Source organism: Camponotus floridanus, unplaced genomic scaffold (assembly GCF_003227725.1).
Source record: "Camponotus floridanus strain SB8 unplaced genomic scaffold, Cflo_v7.5 scaffold10, whole genome shotgun sequence".
NCBI lineage: Eukaryota > Metazoa > Arthropoda > Insecta > Hymenoptera > Formicidae > Camponotus > Camponotus floridanus.
In genome coordinates this window covers 1,567,985-1,582,370 of record NW_020229215.1, presented here as the reverse complement: position 1 = coordinate 1,582,370, position 14,386 = coordinate 1,567,985, and the positions used below count along the sequence as shown (strand labels likewise).

Genomic DNA, 14,386 nt, shown 5'->3' with positions numbered 1-14,386 from the left:
GGCAACGATGAGCGAGACAATTCAATTTTAGAAATTATAAAGTATTATTATGAATTATTATAAATTTTTTAAATTATTTAATATAATGAATATAATATTATAAGCAATTTTAAAGTTAAAATAATTCTTGTGTATCTTCTTTTTGTACATAATAATAAAAAGAATATATAATCAATAATATATATTTTTAAGACCATGATATTCTATTTTAATTTTATATTTAATCACAATTTACTTTGCATAAAATGTAATATTCATTTTTAATCGCACACGATCACATTTTCGATTAAAAAATAATCTACTTGACATATTTTTTAATCTATTTAACATGTTAAGAACAGGATTACACTTGCGATGACAGGAAAACTCACGTTCGATCACGACTTCATCCGTTAAGTTTCTCTTGTGATGAATGCGATGATGATGGCCTACTGGGATAGGGATTTGCTTCATGTTGAGTAGCTCCTGATTCTTAGTGTCGATCAGTGGATTTTCCAATTGCGACTCGATCACTTCGAAGCTGGTGGAATTGTCGGGATGGGCGATGACCTTCACTGTAAACGACCGAGCGTAACAAGTTGCGCACAGAGAGAGAATGCAATCTTCGCAATAAATCCACGCGAAAGAGAACGTCTTTTAACAGGATCTTTCATCCATCTCCCTTATAAAGAGGAAACGGAAGAAAAATCGCGATCGCGCGCAATTTTGAAAATCATAAGGAAATCGCCCATTTGAAATTATAGCTACACTCGCGAGTGGAATTGCACGCGGAGGTCATTGCGAAATTGCAAAAGTCTTTTTTGAATAAATCTACGAAAATATTTATGCGCGAAATTTGCTGTGAATGCCGTAGCGCAACGCGACGAGTCTGAGAAATTAATGCGACGAAATTGAAAGCTTTTTTTTCCCCGGCTGCTGCAGTCGCATCAGAATGCGAGAACGAGGCAAATGATTAATCACGACCTTCTGACCCGTCTTAAGTGCACTCAGGTGCATTAAATGAAATTTTTTTCTTGCTAAAATAAAGAAATAAGCAAAGAAGTTATTGCCCTTCCATCTGCAACAAAATATATTCTTTGTTTTTTCGTTAATAAATAAGAAAAGAAGTTTTAAGACAATTAAGATTATTAAAGTAGACTTAAGATGAACGTTTCTCTAATGATCGAAATTTGTTTTCTATAATAACAACAAGAAAACAATATACGACTGAAATATAATCTCTATATTTTTAATAAAAATATTATTTTACATATTATTTTATATAATACACTAACGTTTATTTTTTCATTTTTGTAATATTTGTATAAAAAATATATTAGATTTTACTACTTTTTCAAATTTGATATTGATTTTTATTAATATTATTATAATTAATAATTAGAATTCATTACTACGTTAAAATGAAATAAAATACTTATTATAAATTCTAATATTTTTGAAACAATATAACTAATAAATTAAAAAATTATCTTTAAAGAATCAGAATAATTCCAACCTAAGAATTATAAAAGAATATAATAATTAGAATTAGAAACTTAAATTTTTAATCATTGCTATTTCTCTTTGCTCAGGAAGTCTCTCACATTAATTCTTTCTGCTATTATTGCAATGCTATAAGATAGGAATATATTTTTATTCATAATCTACCTATTTTATATATTTATTTATATAATTAATAATTCAGTTCCTTTTACCGTTAATAAATTATTGAAGCGAACATTGGCAGGCAAATGGCTATCTTGAAATTCTATCTTGAATCAAATTCTAAAAAATTTCACTTCGTTATTTGATTAATCATCGCAATTAATAATTAAACTTAACAGATTTTTTATCTCGATCGATCACATTTCCGACTCTACTTAAAAATTTTTCAGGCCGTCAGATTATTTTTCTCCATTTCTAATTTTTCGAATCTGCTGCTGTCAAAGTATGATTCAAGAGAAAACACGATTATATGCCTATCGCAGTGCTCGCGCGGCTTGACATCTTCTCCCAGAGTATCCTAAACTTATCTCTGGACAGCTTCCTTCAAAGTAAGATCCTTCGAGCGCCTCGTTGGGCTCAGTACGAACCTTGGTCGACGAACCCTTCGAAGACTTGGAAGGAATCGAAGAGCCGGTCGACGGGCAGCGCGCCTGGCTTGATCTCGTCATCGAGATCGTCGTCGTCGACGATCGCGCGGTGCTCGTAGGTAGGCCTGGGCGCGAACTTCCTCGGGACCGGCAGCCGGGGTGGCTCGGCCTGGCCGGGCCCGCGTGCCCCTAACGGCTCGTCCAGCACGGTAGGCGTGGGACGAGCGGCCGCCGACGCATACGAGCCCGCCGACGACGACGACAGCGTCGCGACGACGGACGGCGGTGCAGATAGTGCAGGGTGCTCACGATGGTGGTGGTGCTGGTGATGGTGGTGTTGGTGCCGATGCTGGTGCAGGTGCGCGTCATGCTCGCTTTGGGGCTGCAGGTGCACTGTGCTGGAGGCGCGATCATGCTTGGACAACGAAGAAGAAGAAGAAGAAGAAGAAGAGGAAGAAGAAGAAGAAGAAGAAGAGGAGGAGAAGGAGGAAGAAGATCCATCTATCGATCGATCCGGATGATCAGCGCCTGGAGGACGCGAGGTCGCCGCGCGATCCTCGTACCGATTCACGTCGGTCTTGTACCGGTGCAAATCGATCCGAGGATCGTACGTCTCGACGACGAGGACGGCTGGCTTGGCGGGTCGCTCCGGCGCCTCCTGGTAGCCGTGATGATGCCGATTGCCGTGACGGTGATGGTCTTGGCGTCGATCGCCGGACTCCCGTAAATCGTACGTGCTGTCAGGATCGTAGTACGATGGGGTGCGCGCGGTCCAGGGGAACAGAAAATGGGGGTACATACTGGTCGGTGGCAACCAGATCTCCTGGTAGTTCTCCTGCTGCGGGTCGAACGGGTACAGGGCCGAATCCGTGCCCGACAGGTCTACGGAGGTGGAGGAGGGCAGGACCTCTGTAACACAGAAGCAGAGCCGCGGACGAGAACGGAGTGAGTGAGGGTGCGCGTTCGCCATCGGTAACGCAACGTGCGGGGTCTGCGTGCTGTTGTTGTAGGGTTAAGTGTCGTGACGATAGTGATGGTGACAGTGATGGTGGTGGTGGTGGTAGTGATAATGGTAATTATGGTGCATCGGCATAACGGACACTGATGAAGGATCTCGCCGCGAAGGGGAGGTCCCTAGCTTATGTATCTGTCGCGACCTAAAGATCATGAATGCTCCGAAAACGAAATTATGAATGTAACATTACGTATCAAAAATTAATGAAACACATTTCAGTTACTAAATGCATCTATACATTTGTGTTGGAAATCGTCCTTGGAAATTTTATTGGTATCCGGAACTTTTTTAGAAGGTAACAGAAAAGATATAAAGTAAATAGGAAAGGAATAATGTTATAATGATAACGATAAACTATTATGAGATATTTAATGAAAACATATTTAAATCAATTGTCTTTTTTTAAATATAAATCTAGATTATATATATTGCCCTTTTAAATAGCATTTAATTTTACTTATTCTTTGATATTTAATTTAAAGGATATTAATACTTTTGGTATCGATTTTAGAAGATATTTTATCAAATGTTAATTTTTCGCATAAATTTCGAATTCTTGTCATCGAATATTAAATCGTGAAAATGTTTTTATAGAATTGCTTTCTTTAAATACTTGTTTGTTTAAATATTTTTGTTATGAAAAAACCGATGAAAGAAATTATGAGAGATGGGAAATATGATAATACTGTCATTCTGTTGTTCCATATTTGAGAATTAAGGAAAATGAATATGTCAAAATGTTAAGTATATGAGGTAAATTATACTGAAAGAAGCATTATTGTATGCAGAACTATAATTATAGAAAGGAAATATACATGCGAAAGTAAACCGGGCAATTTGTACCACGTTGCATATAAGATAATCAACGAACAATGCTTCGTTGCAGACCGTGATATCCAATTGTTTTTGAAATATCAAATACGTGGATGTATTAAGAAAAATTGTAATAAAAGAAATTAAAACGTTCATAAATGAATAGGTAAATTAACGTTTGCAAATGAATAGATAAAATTGCTATTATCAGATTTTTTTAATAGTCGGTTAAAAATCCCACTTTGTCATAGTGCACTTTTAATATATCTGGATTTTTAATCATTCCAAGTGCGTTGATAATTGAAATAACACATTAGTAACAAAAAAGCGGTTCTGGATATACTCGCAATAAAAAAATTTCAGTTATTGGATTTATTAAATAAAAGCAAATTGTATAAAAATAAAATTTGATTAATTTATTATATCTCAAACTACTTGTGAAAATTGGATCCAGTTTTGTAGAAAAAAAAAACAACCAATAATATATTATTACAAATCGCTTTTAAAATGTATATTAAGCATAGAAGATATACTCGGACAAATAACAACGCGAAAGATCTCTTTTCCATTAATTAAAAAATCTACCTTTATCGCAATTCGCTTTTAATTCTTAAGCTTTCAATTGACATGAAACTAATTTGATCCAATTGCTTTTGCGAAAGCAGTAACAAACGCAAATACACTCGGAAAATCATGAAATGGTGTTTGAGAGGAAATGGTAAGTGCCATTTAAACCAATTCGAGATTCAATCGAAACCAATCCAAGTTGAACCTTCAAAAGCGATCCTCGAGTTCAATCCTTTTAATGTCAATTACATAATTCGGTTCTTTCGCAATTTTACACTTTCCACATGCTTATAATGTTTCAAATCGATTCGATCAATGAACCTTATTTTAACGAAGCTTAAGTGTTTCAATCAACTTTCTTAAACTATTGCTTGCTAACAATTAACCAAATTGTGTGAATTATTTGGAGCATTATTAACGAGCTGTAAATATCACCGTAAACCTCGCGACGACGTTAGCATTTTCTCGTTTGTCGGGCGCAAAATAAGAAGCCGGCAAGAATACGAAGTTAAACGAACCAGCCGATAATCGAAATCGACAGACGACCCGGCGTCTCCTCTTGAGAGACCGTTCGGGCTCCTTCGGGAATTCCACCGAAACCTGAAACTCCACTCAGGACCGAGGGATCCTCGCATTGAACGTTACTGCACGCGAGAAATTATCCCGGTGTGACGCGGGGCTCGCCAAGCGTGATTTCGTTCTTAAGAGATTTTGGGATTCCCGAGGGATCGTCACGAGGCAGCCGACCAAGAGCGTTAACCTTCTGTTCCACGTCGATCGTTCGCAAACGAAACGGAGATCCGAATAAATTATTCCCACCGTGCGTACCGTAATTCCTCCTCTCCCGTGCTTAATTATACATTATATTTTTCTTTCCTTGCATGTTTTTTTTATTTCGAAATCCTTTTATTGCGAGTTTGGTAAATTTATAATTAAGGAAAGAAAAAATAGATATAATTAAATAAATATAATTTATTTATTGAATTTATTTATTGAATTATATATCTTTATAAGGATTAAATGTATCATCAGAATTCAACTCGTCCAATTAATTTCTTGATTATTCATTTTTCAAACAAAACATATTATGTTAAAGCAAACAACTTTACAAGATGCTTCGCTATACTTTTATAATTAAGAAAAGAAAAAATAGATATAATTAAATAGATATAATTATTTTATTGAATTTATTTATTAAATTATATATCTTTATAAGGATTAAATGTACCACCAGAATTCAACTCGTCCAATTCCTTGATTATTCATTTTTCAAACAAAACATATTATGTTAAAGCAAAAAACTTTACAAGATACTTCGCTATACTTACCTATTGGATATTTCTACTAGAATATAGAGAAACGACATTAAATGCTTTAGACAAATTTATTTTTATTAAGTATCAAAATAGTCAAACTTATTTTAATCGTTGACGCGATTCATTTGCCGTCGAATAAACCCTGATATCGATCTGGTGTCTTCCGTAATAAATCGTTTGACGATGGGAAACGAAGGGGAGAGTATAGTGAGTCGAGTACAGAGAGTAGATAGAGTCGTAGTAGGCACTACACACACTAACAGGCTACACACTTTAGATAGAAAACAAGCTGTAAGTTACGGACATGCGGGTGCCGATTCATCGATTCTCCAGTGCGGATTCTCAGCATGCAGAAGTACGACATGCGGTGCACGATTTCCTGCTCTCCGTAGGATCATCCGGGAGGCTTATCGCCTCCACTTCGAGCTCGCGCTTCATCCGTCAAGTATACGCGATTCATATTTCACGATACGAGCAATCTTGACCGATCGTGACGTCGAGATTCGTCGTAGTGGATTTATGACAACAAAGGAAAATTGCGCGAGTGTCGATTGAGTCCTGTCAATCATTTTATCGCGGTAGATCCAGTACAAAAGAATTGATAAGTCACTGAATTGAAGCACGAGGTAAATTGGAAAAGTTTGGATTTTTTTTTTATAAGAACGTGAAAACTTGGAAGATTGAATATAAACGCGATGTAACAATAATCATCAAAATATAACAATACACCTTGCGTCGATTATTCATCAAGACTACAGAAGGGAATAGATCAATATGATAACATCTCCAAAGATATATCGTTATGCTCGATATAATGCGACCATTAATATTAAAACAGGCAATCCGATTAGGCTAAGAGTCGCACAATCGCGAATATTATGCAGCGATATTCCCACGACGCCGCTTCGTCTCGATAGGGTTTTCCCCGTCTCGTCGATTTATCTCGCGTTTGTCGATGGAGCGCGAGTGATCGCGCGGCACGACGAAATATTCATGACGTATATAAACACGATAGAAATATATATATATATATATATATATATATATATATATATATGTGTAGTGCAAGATCGCAAAGACGGATGAGACGAGAGACACTCTCGGGGATAACCTCCAAGGACGGTGGCAAGGATATTGGTCTCGGAACGCGAATCCTCCCCGGGCGGAGTGCGTCCTCATGGGGGGTGTGCCGGGGTGCGCTTTCTCGTGCAGACGTTTCTCTCGTGCGTTCCGGGATTTCGAGGATCGATCTCCTCGCGCGCGATTCCTCGGGCCACCCTCTATCGTGGGAAGGGAGGGAGGGAGGGAGGAGAGGACGAACGTCTTCCTTTCGTGTACCGGACCGGCAAGGAGGACCCCCGTCTCTCCCCTCGCCTCCCTCAACGAACCCCTTCGAGGTAACGATCGAACGTCTCGAGACGTCTTCGATTCTGAGTGTCTCGTGCTCCGCTGCGTCGGTGTGCTTCTTTTTATTAACCTCGGATGAGTAACGTGAGATGCAATAGATCCCAGCGATAACCAAGATAGCTGGAAGCTTGGTGATATTTGGAGAGAGATATGACAGTTATAGAAAGAGTTTAGTGCCTCATATTTTGAAAATTTTCGTACTTTTACACACATCATAGTAAAAATATCTCTGAAATATCGTGGCCGTTAAATTCGGGTAGATGTCAGGTATCAGAGCTGTGTATGGCAGTATTGAAACATCGCACGTTACTAGAAATATTGCACCTTCGGAATGTTGTGTGCTCAAGATTAACAATCGAGCGACGATCTCGTCGGAATCAGATTTCTTTTTTATTAAAAAGACAGTTTGATTTTTAAAGTAATGAACAAAATTGTGAAAAAAGAAATATGGTGCTTAAAAACAAGTGATCATATATTATGATAATTTAGATATTTCAAATTTTTATATTAATTAATTATAGATAATAATATTATAGATAATAATTATAGAAAATTAATTATAGATAATTATAGATAATTAATAAACGAGATTGACCACAGATTTTCTTTAATTATTTCAGACATAAAGCTCCCTTTGTATATTAATTCTTTTCAATTATTATATATGATATTATAAAAAAAATATTTTATTATCTTTTATTAATATTTTATATGCGAGAAAATTATTACACCCATTATCAACTATAAAAATTAGGATAAAAATAGGAGATAAAATTAGGATAAAAATAGGATAAAAATAGGAGATGAACAAATAAGTAATTATAGATAATGCAATTAAAAATATTGTGTAAATATATATATTTCAGTATGTGCATGTGTGCTACAATATGTAAAACAAATCAATCATAATCAATGTAAAATAATAGAAATCAAAGATGGAAATTGATTCAATTTATTAAAGTTATAAATTTTGAACCTATTTATAAATCTCTGATTTATTAACGATTACCTTATAATTTCAAATTATTGATGGAATATATATAGAAGAGATATAGAGAATTTAAAATATGATATTCAAGTCTGTAATTCATATTGAAATTATTCAGTTTCAACGATAATCGTCTCTCGTTTGTTCGATATAATCATTAATAGTTACTAAATTTAGCATTTAGATAATAACATAAATTGTTATCTATGATTTGGATAACGGATGATTATTAAACCGCGATAATCATATGAAGACCGTGAATATCGATTAACCAAATATTTCTTTCTAATTAATTTGCAATTTGCACAAAGATAGAGACGTAATCGAATGATCGATAGATACGATTGGGCAAGTCTGGAATACTTCATGTCGAAGATTCGATCGTTTGCAACAACAAGAAGTAATTTAATTCGATTGCGGAGGAGTAGTTGGAGCGTTTAAATAAATTTCGTGTTCGAACGGCACTCCTTCTCCTTTCTCACTCTCCTTTCTCCCTCATTGCTATTCATACACCTACCGTCTGGTTGCTCGATATCTTGGGGAAAGAAGAATGGAGTATGGCAAAGGGCCGGCCCATTTAAAATCGCGCTTCCAATTTCAATTCGAGATCCAGATTTACATACCAGACGAGTCGTTTAGCATTACCGCGATTCAAACGTATGGTTTATTTTTAACTCCCCTTGCACAGAAAAGACAGCAACAAAAAACCGATTCGCTTTTAAAGAGAATATAAAGAATTCTTCAAATAAAATTTAGAAAAACCTTTTGTCCACAAGTATTCATAATTAGCAAATATATTTTATTCCCTTTATGAAAAGTTCTTAGATAAAAAACGTAAATAAAAAATACAATATGTATTGCTCAATTAGCTATCGAAAAATATAATTATATTATCTGAATATTTATATATATTTTGAGAGAAAGAGCGATTAATAATAATTGTACCATTATAGTAATTATTTGTGAGCAAAACGATCAAATCTTCGATGGTGAAAAAAGTTAAACTTTATACAAGAGACACAAATAGCCAATAGTTCCAATTTAAAATTAAAATTCTATCTATCGATTTGCAAGACTTTTAGTACATTATTCATTTCAGCGCAATATTTTTGCTCGTAATAACTGTTTAAAACTCATTGGTTCACAGACCGAAAGAATAATGTTTCCAGATTGTAAGACGCATTTGCCATTTGAGTTCGCTACGAGAGTTGTGTCGCTAATTATAAAATTATATTAGTTTGCACCTGTTATGGCTGAACTGTCATCGACAGTAATGTATAACATTTAAAATTAATTGGAAATTGCGGTCGAAAGAGAGACGCAGGATTTCTTCTTCGCGAAGTAAGGCAGTTTGCCCCGCCGAGAGCTAAACCGAAATGTTTGTAGTACATTATGTTCGTGTAACGTCGAGGTTAATTACGTTATAACATTGTTACCGTAATAACTAATTGTTCGCTTATGTTTCCGTGCTGCAAAACTGCTCTCGACCAGTCACGCATTCCACAAATGTTAATGCTATATCGTAGAGTGTGTATGCCGCATTCATCGCTCGCATATGCATCGTTGGCGCGCTTCATTCGTCAAACGCAACGCAAGAGACACATTTGTCACACATGCGTGTGATGCGTGTAAAGATACTTACGTTTTGTGTGCGCGCACTGCACGCTTGAATCTTAAATGTTGCCTTAAATTACGATTGTGAGGCACGAGCGGAAGCGTCGTCGATCCTGGACGTATAGTCGATATCTCAATAATTAAATATAATGCTAATTATAACAAAAATGTGGCAAATATGAATAAATAAATGTAAATGCATACCTATTGGCTTTTGTTAATATTTCATAAATGATATTATCAAGTTTATCACATCAAAATATTAAGTTTCCTAAATTTATTACTATCTCTATGGAAATAATTAATAGTAATATATTATTAATATATAAGAAATAGTTTTAAAAATTATAGAAAAAAATTGTGTGCCGAAAAATGTATTAAAATAGTAATATAAGATATAAAAAAGGATTGTGAAAAATATTATAATTGCTAAGATATAATATTTTAATCTTGATAGTAATATAACGTAGCTGAAGTTATAATTGGAACATTTCTAAATAAAATGAAACCCCTCTTCAATGAAATTGAAATTTATATTTATATTTAAAAAAAATCTTGTTTCCTAACTGTTGCATTACACAATCCATATATTTAAAGTATCACTTATTATCTTCCTCGAAATTAGAGGGCTTATTGTTATCTTCATTTTAATGCCTGCAACTCCCCTCTCTTTAGTTAATTACAAAGAAAGTAGCTTTATCCGAGGGTGAGGATAACGTTCTCCGACGAGCCTTGAACACCGCAGTGCCGCTTAAAAGTAATTGCCCCGTCGAGCAGCATCCTACCTTACCCGCAACTTTGACGCCCGGGAAAAAATGAGGCAGTAACAGGAAGTGGCTTTAGTTTAGTACATGTCAGTTCTCAGCGTTCTAAACGCGAGAGCGATGCAACAATGAGCCTTCTCGTCTATGTACTTTGTTGATAACAAACTTCATATTTTGTTGCAAAAACTTGAAAGTATTGTAGATTAATGCAATCATCTTCACATTACCGTAAAATATAAGCAAAATTTTATTTAATGTTGCGAATAAGAAATAATTTTAAAGGTAATTTAAATTTATATTATATTTTTTAACATTTCTTTGCGAGAAGACGCATTTTTATGTTACACATAAAAATGCGTCTTCTCGCAAAGAAATGTTAAAAATGAAATAATATATATGAAATAATACACGTGAAATATATATTTTATAATATTATATATTAAATAAATACTTTGAAATACTGGGAAATTTAAATCGATTGTAAAATGTAGTTAATTTTTATCAATTAGAATCTACACTAAAGAGACCACTGATTGTGAGATTTATCGCTGTGTTCCAGGATCGACATGGACGCTCCAGTGTATACATCAACAAAAAAATAAAAATGAGAATTCTGTACAAGATACACAGACAGACACGCAAGGGTAAAACCCCATAGACTCAACGCATATACGATAGAGAAAAAACTTCTTATGAATATTGAAAATTATTTCACAACACCGACAATTGCCTTTCACAAGTGCTGATATAATTGTACTCGTTCATTCATGTCACAACAGTCTGTTCGAATCTCAATTTACGATAAAATTCGTTATCAAACGAAATCCCGTACACGTATTTACGCGTCACGCGACACACATGCGCGTTTATGCACCTTGATAAAATTTGATTAACAAACGCTCAACTATTTATTCGGCATTCAAATCCGCGAACATATTTCTACTAATAACTAAACTTGATAATGAGTTTGCTTTTGCAGTGTCACAGCTTTTGTACGATTACTAATTTACAATTTGATACTCTTTGTAATAGAACACATTAAATCCTTATTTTTTTACAATCAAGCAGCAATTATTGCTCGTTGACGGGAAACCGGCGCAAATTTTGCGCGCGACACACGCAATTACGTGTACGATGAAAGTATATACGAACACACGTGGATAGAGAGAATAACAGAGAACTTTACGAATCGCGTATTATAGTTGGACTCACCAACGCAAGGATTATGGTTCACCATCAAGAAGATCTTGTCGCATCGCCGCTTCATATGATTATTCGGGCATATGCAGCCGAACATTGGCGATAGTCGCAATTGCGTCCAGGACTCATGGCAAGCATCCCTGAAACAGTAATGATAAAACATGGTTATTATCTCTCTAATGTAGTTGCCGAAAGATTTATACCGCCAGCTTTAGATTAAAAAGAAAAATTTATTAGAAAATACCTTAAAGCATTATATTTCATGAATACATATACTATGTGGATCATTAATTATAAAAGAATGCGACTCTTGCACTAAGGATATAAAAAATTAATGAGAAATATATGAAAGTAAATAACAAAATAATAATGTGATAATAAAAAGAAAAATGCATTAAGGCGTCAACTTTATAAATGAGAAGCTTGCGCTGCACGTTTAAATGCAGGATTTAAAATCACGTTAACGGGCCATTGTGGTGCATTGTAATTGCTGCGTGACCCATTGCTTTATAAATATTATTAATTAATCGCGATGAATTCCCGCCTCGCCATCGGTCGCGTAAATCTCTCGCGGAGGATTAATGACTGGCCATCAAATATATATGTGTATATATCGGCATTTTGCCAAATACATTGCCCTACATCTGTGTGTGGCCTCCCAATAGCCGTAATAAATATTAAAATACGCAAACTCCGATATTCACCGACCTGCCGTACCTTCAATATTTCGTAATATTTTTGCTCACGTCTGTGTTCCAATAATCCGCGGTAATTGCAAGACATTATCGACACGATACATATCGGAATTTCAATATGCGCATAATTAGCGATTGCTATCTTCAGTGTATATGTATACTATAATACAGCGGATACAGGAATAATCTTTTATAAGCTCGCAAAGTTTTATTTATGTCACGTGATATAATATAGAATTATTATATATTCATATAATTATATGTGTGTATATAAATTGTATAAAAGATTCACAATTTTTATAATAATTTAAAAGATAATAAACTTATACAATTTTCGATTAAATTTATAGAAACTCCAGAATACGTTAAAGTTAATATAATACCAAAGTAAAATTAATTTTACGTAGAAATAATGAAATAGTGGTATAAAAGTGCACGATGTAATAATACATAATTCTTAATACTTTATTTATTTTACTACTTTAATCTTATATATGTCAAGTTTTCTAATGTATTATTTATACATAAATATATTGTTATACAATATTTAAACTTTAAGCAATGTTTCGTTTTAATCATTACTGATATATTTCCAGAATATACGAACAGATTGAAATTCACGAATCTATAGAGCACGTATCGTGTTTAGATTAGAATTGGAAAGCGATATTTCGAATATTCCCGAGAAAGTTTGATATTGAAAATGCTATATAAACTTTTGGGAAAAAACATGAAAAGCATTTTTTATTAGCATATGCAAACGGCAGATTGTTCAAGTAATACTAATAAATAGCCAGGAGCATTTCCAATTAAACGGCTCATTGTGGGAAGATCATCATTAGAAGAGAATTTTTTAAAAATAAGAAAAGCTTCAGTGTGTCATTGTTTATTCTCTTGTTATTTTATAGATCCAATTCACACACGCGCTCTACGGATTACTATGGATTACAACGGAAAACTTTGACCATCATAGTTGTAAATAGAAGTTCCCTTCCCCTCTGCGGTAAAACTTCCGTTAGCTTCAGAAAGTCAATCGCGGTTACACCGTGCGCCATATCTGGCGCGAGAACCCTGATCGAGAACCGAAACCGTACTCAACTCTTTCCTCCCTTCTTCCGTCGAGGGTAACGGAGAAACTTTACGCGAGAGTCTCGACCAATTGACTTTTGAACTTACACAGGAACACTTAACGAACTTTTCCTGTGCACCAACAATTCGCCGCCAAGTAACAGCTCGATACAATGCGATACAATCGATGACACGTCGAGTAATTAAGATTGTCGCGTTGATAATTAGAAATTACATTCGATCGTTTTGTGATAGCGCAAAATAAATATATACCAGGTAAAAAGTACCTTGACACACAAGTTCCTTGTATATACGAAGCACAATGGATGTAAGGCAATTAAAATGAATTAAAAAACTAACAACGATAATAATATTGTAACGATGTAATATTGTTAATAATTATAGGAGCAATTTTTAATAATTATGCAATGGTTAATAATTACGTAATTCATTTACTTATTATCTTTTTTTAAAAATGTTTTCTCTAAGCATGTTAAACTTACATTTAACCCCATTTTTTTTCGAGTCAACGTGGCATTGGTCACTCTTTCGATGGGACTAAAAAAAATACGGACGGGAGAGCACATAGTACATAGGTAAAAGGAAATTCGATGTGGAGACTCTCGAGCTTAAAATTATTTGGGTTAATAGCACACACGCTACGGTGAATCTTGCTCGTCGAATTAGAGGTCAAAGGAAGCAAAAGCGAGCAGATGGTAAAGCTGGAACTGAAGAGACGAAACCGAGGAAGACGCATCAAAGGGTGCAAAGGGTCCACATAAGAACCAAAACGTGAGTTACGTTTCATTCCGCATCGCGTGATTTTGTTTGGCTTCTTTTCTTTCTTTTTGATGAATTATTTTATTA

At 34.9% G+C, this 14,386-nt stretch overlaps 1 protein-coding gene across 1 annotated transcript in view; it reads right to left on the bottom strand.

Moving 5' to 3' along the window:
- Positions 1-14,386, bottom strand: part of LOC105249481 — a 275,314-nt gene that overhangs the window by 41,791 nt on the left and 219,137 nt on the right. Inside the window, exons 5-7 of the mRNA XM_025409271.1 lie at positions 11,769-11,896; positions 2,073-2,981; positions 372-554 (exon numbers count right to left, since the gene is read on the bottom strand). Coding sequence (XP_025265056.1) covers positions 372-554; positions 2,073-2,981; positions 11,769-11,896 — 1,220 coding nt within the window. The remainder of the gene's footprint in view (positions 1-371; positions 555-2,072; positions 2,982-11,768; positions 11,897-14,386) is intronic.